Source organism: Podarcis filfolensis (genome assembly GCF_964270895.1).
Source record: "Podarcis filfolensis genome assembly, chromosome: 8".
NCBI lineage: Eukaryota > Metazoa > Chordata > Lepidosauria > Squamata > Lacertidae > Podarcis > Podarcis filfolensis.
Genome location: NC_139611.1, coordinates 79784574 through 79797558, shown reverse-complemented (window position 1 = coordinate 79797558; position 12985 = coordinate 79784574). Strand labels below are relative to the sequence as shown.

The window sequence follows — 12985 nt, the reverse complement described above, 5'->3', positions numbered from 1 at the left end:
AAGGCCTCTGGTTTCTTAATAAATGTATATTTCAACATTTTTTTCAATTCATTATAAGGCTGTGAGGTAATTCTGAGGCAATTCTCTTTTTAGTGTGAATGCGTAGCTCCATGAGGCTTAAGCATACACAGAATAAATTTTCGTAAAGCATGTGTCCAATTAAAAATTATTTTGGATAACTTTATTTGGCTTTTTGTGGAAGAGATTTTTTTTAAATAAAAAACTAGCAGGCCTGGTTAAGGGTGGTATTCAATGCTAGGTCCAGTGGGTCTACTCTAAGTAGGACTTGGTTGAAGACAGCCCTAGGTTCCTACTCCCTTTCTCCCAGTGAAACATTTCCCTGTTAGGGTCAGGTGATATTCTTTCATTAATCAAAAGTATATGCCATTAAGAAGGGGGGAAAGTTGTTGTTTTTGCAAACACTGAGCTTGGATACCGATCCAAAAAAAAACGACCCCGGGGAGGCTTTCCCCACTGTACCTCCTCCATTTACCCAGACTCAGTGAGCAGCCAGGTGTTTCCCTCTCATCCCTGCAGGAAGCAGAAAGTCAGCCTCGTTGCCGGCGGTTGCAACTGAAGGACATCATCCCCATCGAGATGCAGAGGTTGACCAAATATCCGCTGCTCCTTCACAACATTGCCAAATGCACAGGTGAGCAGAGGTGGGGAGGATGGAGGTCGCTGTGACAATCGCACAGGGACAGCTGAGCCAAGGGCGGAACAGACGACGTACTGTACATTTAAAGTACTGAGATAGCCGCTTTAAATATGCATGGATTCCCCTCCAAAGAATTCTGGGAGCTGTGGTTTTGTTAGGGGTGGGGTTCAGAGTTGTTGGTAGGCCCTCTGTCCTCCTCCCAAACCTACGATTCCCTGAGTTCCCTGTGAAAAGGGATTGGTTGTTAAAGCCTCTCTAGGCATTTGTCTGAGTCTTGATTTTGCTGCGGGAGGGAGGAAGGACTCACAATATTCTCCCCCTCCTGAGGGGGGGAAAAATCCAACCCTGAATCTAGATCTGAGCTGAATTCTAGATAGGGAAACACTGGGGCTGTATTTAATGGGATGCCTTTTGAAAAAACACTTCCGCCTTTTTCGATCTGTGCTGCAGAGGAGGCCGAGGAACGGGAGAAAGTGCAGAAGGCGGCCAACTGCTGTCGGCAGATCCTCAACCACGTCAATCAGGAGGTGCGCGACATGGAGAACTTACTGGTAAGTGTCCTTCTTCTTCTTGCTGCCTGACAGCATCATGCCTCAAGGGCCACTTCTCCCCGTACGAACCAATCTGGCCCCTGCGATTGTCATCCAAGGTCCTTTTCTGTATGCCAACACGAGAACGGGCCTTTTCAGTGGTGGCCACCTCCTTTTTTGGAGTGTGCTCTCCCCAGGGAAGCTCACCTGGTGCCATCATCACTTAAATTTAGGCACCAATCAGAACGTTTGTCCCGCCCCCCCCCATCCTTCGGCTTTTATTTATTTTCATCCTGTCTTTAAAAGTAACTGAATGAGTTTTAGAGTTCTCTTGCGTTTTGCTTTATGGTGGTTTTAAGGCATGTGTTATTATTTATTTATTGCTTATTATAATAGTTTTTTATTGGTATTTACACATATTTTCCAACATATCGTTCTTTTAAACATCATTTCAAAATCTTTGGCTATCACAGCCCTTCAACTTCAACTGATGGTTTTCTAAAATCTTTTCTAATTATGCATTTTGCTACTATAGTTATTGCTTTAAATTCAAATCTTAATACCTATTCTTAATTCTTTTCACAATAATTTATATATTACTCCTTACAAAACTTCTTTTAACCCTACAAGTGATATCAGTTGGTTACAGTTGCTTTCCAAATATGTCGAAAACTTCTTCCATTCCTTTAGGAAAGTCTGGTGCTGCTGGTTCCAAATTTTCCCTGTTAATCTCACCATCTCAGCATAGTTCATCAATTTCTCTTGCCACTCTTCTTTAGTTGTCATTTTTTCTTGCTTCCATCTTTGGGCTAACAATATCCTTGCTGCAGTTATCACATATAAAAACATTTTTTTTATCATTCATATGAATTTCTGTACCCACAATAAATTGGGTATTTATTGTTCGCACGTCACTTTTGAGTTAGCTTTTTTTTTTTAAGCGACTACTAAGTTTGATAAATGAATAAGTACCTCTCTGTTGGGCAGCTGCTCTTTCTAATCCTCCCTTGCCACTCTCTCTCTGTATGTGTGTGTCCTCTTCTCTGCGTTTTTCAGAAACTGAAAGATTATCAGCGTCGCCTTGACCTCTCCAACCTGAAGCAAAGTACTGATCCACTGCTTAGTGACTTTAAGGTGAGTTTCTGGCCTAGTATTTCCTCCCTGGTTGCAGACTGGGGAGTCGGGAACTTGTGAGCAGCCAAATACTCTCCATCATCCCTGACTTTGGACCCTGCTGGTTGGGGCTGATGAGAGTCTAGCAACATCTGGAGGGCCACCTTTTCAATGGGGTGGGGAGCAAATTCTCTAAAAAAATTCCACCTGTTTCCTCAAGGGAGCCTGCCACCTTTTAAAGAACTTTGCAGTAGGTAGCATGTCTCTCCATGCTTACGCTGTACCTGTTGGGTTTCAGCCCGTCACGCGGCTGCTATCAAGGGGGAAAGGGCCTCTGTTTTGAAATGTGGCTTTAAGGCTGCTCTGAGCAACTGGTCTGGTGCTCCCAATTTACGTAATGAGGTTTGTAAAATTATAAGAGTGTTTCTTTGATTTGGAGTGAAAAGTGTGGTCTTCCATGAGCTCTGGTTTCCCCAGGGCTTGTGCATGAAATGATAACGTATGCAAAAGCTCAGGCTGTAACCATCTCTTTCCCACAGAATGACATCACCAAGAAAAACCTCGTCTACGAGGGACCTCTGACTTGGCGTATCACCAAGGATAAATCAGTAGGTAAGTTGAGCTCAGGCTCACTCTTCCGTGGGAGTCTTCCTCGGCTTAAACTCTGGGACAGGGCTTTGATTCAAGAACTTCTTCTTGATGCCAGGGGCAGCGTGCTGACGCAATTGAAATAAGATTTGAGTGGATTTATTTATTTAAATCCTTCTCATCCCACTCTTCAGCCCCAAAAATGATTTGAAATGGGACCCCTACAGGTCTTGCCTGTAGGCATGGCACGAGAGGAAAAGGGATTGGTAGGGAGGAGGAAAAAAGAAAGCTCAGGCACCGTTACAGAGTTCTTGCACGGACCTGCTGGAATGGTATTATTTCAAGGGGAGGAGGTGTGGGTTTTCTTCACTGCATAACAATCCCCACCCTGGGGCGGACCTTGTGGGCAGTTTCCCCATCAGTATTGCTGAATAATGGGCTTGCTGTCCTCCAAGCAATTGTTTTATTTACATATTGTTACAATTCTTCCCTTGAGTGCCGGGAGACTAGCGGGGAGGTCGGCGTAAGGGGACTTCACTCAGTAGGCCTTTCAGCCTTGCATGGGCCCTCTGGGCCCCTATGCAACCTTGTTGACATTGACTACGTTTGAGATTTGTGGGCGTGGCTTCTGAGTTGAAGGGGTGGGGCTTTCAATGGCTCCACCCCCTCAGGGCACCCCTTTCTATAAGCTCAGCTTTGGTTGGGGGGGGGGGGTCTGGGTTTCCCAGCAAGGCTCGGAAGCGTACATCAGACCTCTGACCTTCTCTCTCTTACCCCCCACCTCTCCAAAAAAAGATGTCCACGTTCTCCTGCTGGACGACATCTTGGTGCTTCTGCAGAAGCAGGAGGAGCGCTTGGTCCTCAAGTGCCACAGCCGCACCATCAACCCAACCCCTGACGGGAAGCAGATGTTGAGCCCCATCATCAGGCTCAATTCGGCCATGACACGCGAAGTGGCCACAGGTGGGTGCTGTGGTGGCGGGTGGGTGAGTGAGGTGGAAGCACCTCCACTTTGAGTGAGAGTGAGGAAAATTCTCAGATTGATTCACATCCTGGCCGGCACTTTCTTGATCTCTTGCCCTCAGGCAGAAGATATAGAAGCATGATTAGTCGCACCAACAGGGTAAAGAACGGCTTCTATCCGTGGGCTGTTAGGCTGCTGAATGAAAAGATAACAACAGGGCAACTGACTTTTGGGTTTGGTGTGTGTGTGTGTCAGTAAACGAGGGGAATTAAGACTAAGAGAGCTGAGTGGCGGGTGCTCATGTAATCTCACTGTATACAAGTTGTACAAGTGACAATAAAGTATTTCAAAAATTTCAAAAAAAAATAGCAACATTAGGACCAGAGGTGTAGTGTTCTGGGGTCAAAGACACCTTACTATTTCTACAGCAGGGCTCCCATCTCCAGTATCTTAGAGCTGCCCGGCTAGCGTGAAAGGGGTAGCTTTTTAGCCACTGAGAAGAATTATTCTCATCCTTCATGCTGATTGGAACCAGTCGGAGTGAAAGGGGAGGCGACTCTGCCGCTGAGGATGGAGGAGCAACGATGAGGCATTTGTTTGCTTTTTTATTTTTTATATTGAATTTATATACTGCCCTATATCCAGGGGGTCTCATGGCGGTTCGTAGAATAAAATCAAGATATAAAACCACAAAATATCTAATAAAAATAAAAACAACAACCCAATAGCCCCCCCCACCACAAAAAACTCATTTTTAAAAGGGCATAGGAGTTGTTGTTCTGTATGCTTCAAAGCTAAGCATTTAGGGACACTGAGAACACAAGGGGCTTCTCGGGTTGAAGAGAATGATATTCAAGTTCTGTTACATGCAATGGAACTTCAAGGAAGGCACAGCTTAGGTCACTTGGAAGATACTGGAGCGCTCCAGGTCTTTTGCACAGAAAATAGTAGATCTGGCTGAAAGGCAATACGTGGAGATCTGCAATGATAGCTGCAATGGATCCTTTATTATTATTATTATTAAATTGTAAAATTATTGTATAATATTAGAAGCCGTCATTGCAGGGTTTTTAAGCAGAGGTTGGTCGGCCACCTGTCATGAATGCTTTAGCTGAGATTCCTGCATTGCAGGGGGGTGGGCTAGATGACCCTTGGAGGTCCCCTCCAACTCTACAATTCTGTGATTCTATGACTGTATAATATTGAAAGGGATGTGGCTATGAGGGGACATGGCTGTGAGGGGGAACCCTGTGCTACCGATTGGGACTGAAGCAGTGAAGTTAAAATTAAGAATGTGGGCCCCCCCCCAAGGAAGTTTTTAAGTGGAGGAGGAATACTGTTCAGTGGTAGACGTGTGCTTTGCATTTGGGGAGACCCCAGGCTGGCTCTCTTCGGTGAATAAAGGAACTCCAGTAACAAGATTGTGGGCACCTACAAGGCCCAGCAGGCTTTCCTTAGTTAGGTGGGACAGTTCCCTGGCAGCGAGGAAACTTCGTATGACGATTACGTTTCTTTGGTTGTGGAAGAAAAGGAAACCTTGAAACAGAACAGGCAGTGCGAGCTAAATTAAAAAACCCAAACCTTGCAGCAGCTATTAATAGTTTAGTGTTCAGCTCAGCTCAGGGCCATTCTCGTCTCCTATGCTGTTTTTAAATAAAAGATTGGGACGGAAGCCATAAACAGCCTAGATCCTTACCTTGAATAATCTAAAATTCTGCTGCAAGCACAGCTCTGACTGCAGACGGTCTCTGTATTCTTGGCCGTGCATCATCCGCACCCAGGCAGCATGAATTCTGTGCCAGGAATGCGGAATTCTGCAACCTGCACAAACTTACATGCAGGTCGGGCAGTTTTTTTCTTCTTAATTTGGCGTGAATTGACAGCAATCCTCTCTATTCCTGATACACTGGGACTCAATATATGCTGCTGGTGCTGTGGGCATGGTAGCCCACGCAGGCTCAGGCTAAGGGGTTTGGGGGAATCATGCAACCAGAAGATGCAAAAATGGTATAAAAAACAACAGACAAGCCCCTTGAGTCCTTAGGAAAGTTGCCACATCCCACCGATCAGAGGCCCTCACCCCCCACTGCACTGACTTCCTACCTGCACATAGAGGCAGCCAATGAACTCATGGCAACAAGAACACGCCCCTGCCACACCCCCTGCTCACACACAACAGGATGCCACAGAACCTCCAGTCCCAGTGGCAGAGCCAACAAAAACCTTACTGATGCCAGTCCCCAGGCAGCTCTCCAGACAGGGGTTTGAATCCCCTTAGCTCAGGCACAGAGAATCTCCAGGCCTCTCTGCCTTGCCCTCGGCACTCCCTAGACCAGCCTTTCTCAACCTGTGGGTCCCCAAATGTTGTTGAACTACAACTCCCATCACCCCTAGCTAGCAAGGCCAGAGCTCAGGGATGATGGGAGTTGTAGTCCAACATCTGGGGACCCACAGGTTGAGAACCGCTGCCCGGGGGCCGGATTAAGGCCCAATCACCTTCTAAATCCGGCCCGCGGACGGTCTGGGAATCGGCAGGTTTTTACATAAGTAGAATGTGCGCTTTTATTTAAAATGCATCTCTGGGTTATTTGTGGGGCATAGGAATTCGTTCATTATTATTTTTTCCAAAATATAGTCCGGCCCCCCACAAGGTCTGAGGGACAATGGACCGGCCCCCTGCTGAAGAAGTTTGCTGGCCCCTGCCCTAGACCATGCCCATCGCTGGCACTGCTTCACCCATAGAAACATAGCATTGGAAAGGGACCTCAAGGGTTTTCTAGTCCAACCCCCTGCAATGTAGCAGTCTTTTGCCCAACGTGGGGCTCAAACCCACGAACCTGAAATTAAGAGTCTCGGGCTGTACCAACTGAGTGCATCTGTCTTAAAATGTTATAGGTAGGTAGCTGTGTGGGTCTGCCATAGTCGAAACAAAATAAAAAAATTCCTTCCAGTAGCACCTTTGTTGTTGTTGTTTAGTCGTTTAGTTGTGTCCAACTCTTCGTGACCCCCTGGACCAGAGCACGCCAGGCACTCCTGTCTTCCACTGCCTCCTGCAGTTTGGTCAAACTCATGCTGGTAGCTTCGAGAACACTGTCCAACCATCTCGTCCTCTGTCGTCCCCTTCTTCTTGTGCCCTCCATCTTTCCCAACCTCAGTGTCTTTTCCAGGGAGTCTTCTCTTCTCATGAGGTGGCCAAAGTATTGGAGCCTCAGCTTCACAATCTGTCCTTCCAGGGAGCACTCAGGGCTGATTTCCTTCAGAATGGAGAGGTTTGATCTTCTTGCAGTCCATGGGACTCTCAAGAGTCTCCTCCAGCACCATAATTCAAAAGCATCAATTCTTCGGTGATCAGCCTTCTTTATGGTCCAGCTCTCACTTCCATACATCACTACTGGGAAAACCAACTAAGATATCTGAAGAGGTGTGCATGCACATGAAAGCTCATACCAATAACTAACTTAGTTGGTCTCTTAAGGTGCTACTGGAAGGATTTTTTTAATTTTGCCTTAAAATGTTTCTGCCTGGCTGGAATGTGCCCTTGAAACCCCGACGACGCCTCTTCCTTGCCTGTATGGAAGGCAAGAGGGAAAGTGTGTAGCCTACTGTACAAAGGTAGCATTTACACTCGTCCAGTTTCACCTCTGGCCCTGCCCACCCCGGGCATGCGGCCCCCAGAAGGTTGGCTGGAAACGTCCTATCGGGCAAACCTCGAATGGACGCTCCTCTTTTTTGATTCTGAACCTGCCATTTCCTTCTCTCCTCTTAGATATGAAGGCTTTCTACGTGATTTTCAGCTGGGAGGACGGAGCCCAGATCTATGAGCTGGTTGCGCAGACGGTGTTGGAAAGGAAGAAGTAAGAAACAGGGGAGGCGAGATTGAGATGCTGCTGGCTGGGGCGGTGGGAGGTGGGCATTTACCGCTGGAGTACCAAAAGGGTTGGTCCAACCACCACCACCCCAGCTTGATGCCCTCCAGGTTTTGGCTCACTGGCTGATGGAAGTTGTAGCCCAAAGCATCTAGAAGGCACCAGTTTGGGGAAGGCTGGGTTTAGTCTGTGAGCTGGAGTGGGTGGCAGAAACAGAGGGGTGGTAGTTTTAGAGGCGAGGGTAGTTCAATTTTCTCAGCTTCGATTCAGAGTCAATTTTCAAAATATGACTTTGCCTAGCACCAAGGGACGCGGGTGGCGCTGTGGGTTAAACCACAGAGCCTAGGGCTTGCCGACCAGAAGGTCAGCGGTTCAAATCCCCGCGATGGGGTGAGCTCCTGTTGATCGGTCCCTGCTCCTGCCAACCTAGCAGTTCAAAAGCACATCAAAGTGCAAGTAGATAAATAGGTACCGCTCCAGCGGGAAGGTAAACAGCATTTCCGTGCGCTGCTCTGGTTCGCCAGAAGCGGCTTAGTCCTGCTGGCCACATGACCCGGAAGCTGTACGCCGGCTCCCTCGGCCAATAAAGCGAGATGAGCGCCGCAACCCCAGAGTCGGCCACGACTGGACCTAATGGTCAGGGGTCCCTTTACCTTAGGTCTTTAAGCTTATTATTATTATTATTATTATTATTATTATTATTAATTGAATTTTTATACCACACTATACTCACAGGTGCCATTCCTTAATTTGCGCTGGGGCTCCTCCCTGGGCTTATAGTGGTGGGTGTCTCTGAGCATGTTCCAAGTGCCTCCGCCATGAGCAGTACATTTGGCATTTAAGGGGCCAGGCCTCCAGGTTTGGAGAGTCCAGGCCAGCGTGAGCCCCAGCACCTCTAACTGTTGTCAAATCAACCACTCAGTTTTTGTTTTACCCGATTCCCTTCTTTTGTTCTTTTCTAGCTGGTGCCGTATGATCAGCGACACGGCCGGCTCTCTGAAGGTCCCCATTAAACCACGGCTTTCAGTGCCAAACAGTCGGTCTTCGCCACACAGCCCCAGCTTGTAAGCCTGGCGTTCCTGGGGAGGGAAAATGTCTAAACCTTTCTCGTACCAAAGGCCACGTGGGGCATTTTGTGGGGCCTGCTTGCCAGAAGGAAGTGAGGCAAAGTCAGAGGCAAAAATGAGGAGGGTAGCGGACGGGACGTTTTCCTTTGTGCGTTCCAGCCATGCAAAACCCAGGAGTTTTTGCAAACATAACCTCCACGCAGCGTCTCTGCATCCAGACCAATGAGAGGCAATATCACAGTTCAAAGAAAGGTCCCACCCGGGCAGAAGAATTTTAGGGAGGGGGCAAAGGGAGAAGACTGAGAGGAGGAGGTGTCAGAAACTGAAGAGGTAACAGGGTTTAGTGAGCAGGGAGAGCCTGTGGCAGAGACAAGTGCAGAATCAGAAGGTGAAGCAGAAGAGGAGGGAGGCCAAGAGGCAGAGAGGAGTCCAGCTGGGGAAGAGGCAGAGGTCTCTCCCCATCCTGCTGCAACTAGCTCCCCTCCCTGCTGGTCTCCCAGGACCAGAAGAGGTATGAAGGGGGAGGAGCAAAGACAGGCGTGCTGGGACAGTCTCAGATTGCTTGGGAAGGACCGGGAGGCAGAGGAGTCTTAGGCAGTTGCCTCATAAGGGCAAGACCCACCAAGAAGAGTTGCTGTGCTCATGAGGCCTGGCTCCTCTGAACAGGCTTTGTTTCTTCTTATAAAGAGTTAACTTCACTTACTCAGTGTGATTTATTGCTGGCTGGCTCCCTGACACTGGAAGGGCTGTCTGATGGGGTGTGCGGGGGGAAGGAAGGACCCAGCCTGCCAGTGCAACCCATTTCCCCACCGCCGGCATAGATCTGCACTCACAACTTCTTCTTTTTCCCTCAGCAGCTACTCAGAGGGGTTGCTGGGTGGGACGGAGAATGGCAGCTCCCACAAGGAGACCCTGCATTCGGAGGGTGAGTTTGCGGCCAGGCGGTTTGGAGGAGCTGGAGGGGGCAAAATAAGAGTTCTGGGTTCTTACCGAGCTCAGAGCCAGGGGAATCCAGGGGCTCTTTGAGAGCAGGGATCCGATTGGTCTTTTGGTACCCCAAAGCAGAGCGAGAGAAGGACGGGATGCTGGAAGGGGCCGAGTTCGAGGGGCGCAGCCCTGTGAGCGGACCGAAGCTGGGCAAGGCAACGGAGGAGATCTTGGACGACATGCTGAACTTGCACAAGCACCGGCCCATAGGCCAGGGGGCCCTGTCATCCGCCGCACAGGACAGAAGTATGTAACGCTACTCCTTCGGAACTCCCTGCCTGTTGACGGCAGGCAGGCACCTTCAACTCTGCATTTTCCAGTGTCTGCTTAAGAACATTTACGCATAGGCAAGCCTATCTAGGGGGTGCAGGTGGTGCTGTGGGTTAAACCACAGAGCCCAGGACTTGCCGATCAGAAGGTCGGCGGTTCGAATCCCGGCAACAGGGTGAGTTCCCGTTGCTGGGTCCCTGCTTCTGCCCACCTAGCAGTTCGAAAGCACGCAGTGCAAGTAGATAAATAGGTACCGCTCCGGCAGTAAGGCAAACGGCGTTTCCGTGCGCTGCTCTGGTTCGCCAGAAGCGGCTTAGTCATGCTGGCCACATGACCCGGAAGCTGTACTCCGGCTCCCTCGGCCAATAAAGCGAGATGAGCGCCGCAACCCCAGAGTCGTCCGTGACTGGACCGAAATGGTCAGGGGTCCCTTTACCTTTAAGCCTATCTAGACATGTAGAGCAGCCTCCCCAAAATTGCTGCTCTCCAGAGATTTGGAGCTACAACTCTCATTGGCCGCCGCCAGGGCTGCAGAAGCCTGATGTAGAATGTTGACATGTGTTTTAATCTGGATTTAAGCATATCATTGATTTAGGTTTTTTTAAAAAACGACTTTGAGGTTTGTTTGTCTTTACAGTATGTAAATTGCATGAAGCAAATAGATAACCCAGGGCTGGTGGGAATTGGCGGCCCTCCAGATATCGTTGGATTTCAGCCTCTATCCAGCACGGCCGGTGGCAAAGGATGATGGGAGTTGTAGTCCAACAGTATCTGGAGCGCTGGAGGATTCCCCCCTCCCCTTCTCCATTCTTTCCCCTCCCCTCTGCGGAGATTCCTTCTGCCCCCACAACCCCCCAGCTCCAAGGCTCGCGAAGGAGATGAATCTCACCCCAGTCTTGTGTCTTTAACAGTATCAGCCCTGAGGAGGCTACTGCAAGTATCGGAGGAAGGAGACGTTTCCTTCCCAGCAGCAGAACCTGTGGACCGTCCGCCGGAGAACGGGAACCTCCGCGAGGGAGAAGAGGAAGAGGAGTGGGAGGCGGGTCACGGGACGGAGGCAGACGGCAGCCGACGTCACCCAGGTGGGGGTCTGAGAGCCAGGTGGCTGCTGGGAAAGTCAGCCGGGGCTTGATGAGAGAGGGGCATGCTGGGAGTATTTCACAGAATCATATATCCCCCTCCCTCCCTCTTGGCAGGAGGTCTCCCCAATGGCCCCTTGGAGCCAGAGTGGGGCTCCGAGCACCTGGATAGGGAAGGATCCAGTTCCATAATTCTGACCCACCAACAATCTGACGGGGTGAAGCATCACCTGCGGCTTCTAGAAGATGCCATCCAGGGTCTGAAGGTGAGAGAGGGTTGCAAAGACACACACACACTCACACACACCAGTGTGGCACGCTCAGAATTTACTGTGTAGTTTTGCACCCGTTTGCTTTCCTTGCAGAGCTAAACCCGAGCCCTGGAATATTAATTTCCAAGATTGTTTGGAAAGTCCAGAAGATGTAGGAGGGAGGGAGGGAGGTGCGGGAGCAAACGCCTGAATGTTTTTTCAAGCAGTGGGGTTGAAAGGGAAGAGGGGCAGAGAGATGGGCCCTCATGTTGAGAATGAGGGAAGGAGTGTAGGAAGGTGTGAAGACTGGCCTTTGATGGCTGCAGCCCTCGTCCATTGGCCTCTTTTAAATAAAGAAGAAAGACCAGGACTATAGCCATGAGGACTAGAAACTTAACGCAGGCTGAGATGAATGGGAAGCCTGGAGACTTATCTGCTGAGCCCGTTCTATTCACTAGACAAAGCAAAGAGCCGAGGGGGGTGTCTCTCTTCATGCCTGTACATGATTTGCTTTGTTATATTTTACTGCACTTAGGTCCCATCATTTTCTCCAGGCAGCAAACATGGTTCTCTCCCCCCTTACCTCACCCCCACAACAACCCTGTGAGTTAGGGCTGCTCACTGTCTGTCGGCTTAACCTGAGGTCACCCAGTGCCCTGCTCTCCCCGGTCCTAGTCTGCCACCCTCTTAACAGCTTCAGTATGCTGAGGCAGCATCACACTCCTGCTAGAAGGACTTCTTTTTAGAATTTATTCTTTGCAAGCCCTAGCTTATGCTCCAGGTCACCTTTAGAAGGGGGCTTGCCACTGAAGTGCTGGTTTTGACCTTTAAAGCCCTTCACGGTATGCCCCGTGGAGGACCTTAAGGTCCATAAATAGCAACACCCTAGAGGTCCTGGGCCTTAAGGAAGTTAGATTAGCCTCAACCAGAGCCAGGGCCTTTTCAACACTGGCTCTGGCCTGGTGGTATACTATGCCTCATGAGACCAGGGCCCTGCAGGATCTGATTTTTTCCGCAGGGCCTGTAAGACAGAGTTGTTTCACCTGGCCTTTGGCTTGGAGCCAATTTGACTCCCTCCCCCTCTTTCTTTCTTTTTCCTTTCTCCTCCTGTGATGATGCTGCATTTTAATGTTTTAGTGTTTTGATGTTGTGTTTTGATCTTGTTTTTAAGTTGTATTTCAATCAACTTGTTTTTATTATTAGTTGTTAGCCGCCCTGAGCCCGGTCTTGGCTGGGGAGGGCGGGGTATAAATAAAATTTATTAATTATTATTATTTCTTATTATTATTATGAAGCAGGAACGGGGAGCCCATGGCCATGCAGGTGTCCGTTGACTCCAGCTCCCAGCCGTCCAAGCCAGCATGCTCAGTGGTCTGACAGGGGCTGTTGCCCTGAGGGGAAGGGCTGCAGCTCAGTGGGTTAGAACATCTGCTTTGCATGCAGAAGGTTTCATTTCCCAGCATTTCTGGGGAGAGGGGTGGCAAAGACCCTTATCTGAAACCATGGAGAGCTGCTGCGAGTCAGTGCAGACAGTACTGAGATAGATGAACCAGTGGTTTGATATAAGACAGCTCTTCCTGTGTCCCTGTGCAGTCCAGCAACATCCACGGGG

The 12985-nt window shown here is 49.2% G+C and overlaps 1 protein-coding gene and 1 long non-coding RNA gene across 29 annotated transcripts in view; one reads left to right on the top strand and one right to left on the bottom strand.

Annotated features, from left to right (window-relative positions):
- The window catches only part of ARHGEF1 (Rho guanine nucleotide exchange factor 1), a 69381-nt gene that overhangs the window by 51329 nt on the left and 5067 nt on the right, over window positions 1-12985 (top strand). For 11 of the 28 annotated variants that reach the window (XM_083626881.1, XM_083626899.1, XM_083626895.1 and 8 more), the window contains 11 exons: window positions 538-652; window positions 1109-1209; window positions 2245-2322; window positions 2841-2913; window positions 3685-3852; window positions 7620-7707; window positions 8682-8783; window positions 9641-9711; window positions 9852-10019; window positions 10955-11125; window positions 11240-11388. In XM_083626881.1, coding sequence (XP_083483007.1) covers window positions 538-652; window positions 1109-1209; window positions 2245-2322; window positions 2841-2913; window positions 3685-3852; window positions 7620-7707; window positions 8682-8783; window positions 9641-9711; window positions 9852-10019; window positions 10955-11125; window positions 11240-11388 — 1284 coding nt within the window. Of the gene's footprint in view, window positions 1-537; window positions 653-1108; window positions 1210-2244; window positions 2323-2840; window positions 2914-3684; window positions 3853-7619; window positions 7708-8681; window positions 8784-9640; window positions 9712-9848; window positions 10020-10954; window positions 11126-11239; window positions 11389-12985 lie in introns of all 28 variants that reach the window. The other 17 variants (XM_083626879.1, XM_083626898.1, XM_083626873.1 and 14 more) reach the window with 3 other exon arrangements.
- LOC310769247 lies at window positions 1620-8745 on the bottom strand. Its single transcript, XR_014551570.1, has 3 exons — window positions 8654-8745; window positions 4271-4417; window positions 1620-2012 (listed from the first exon to the last, which is right to left on the bottom strand). It is a non-coding gene; the product is annotated as an uncharacterized lncRNA (long non-coding RNA).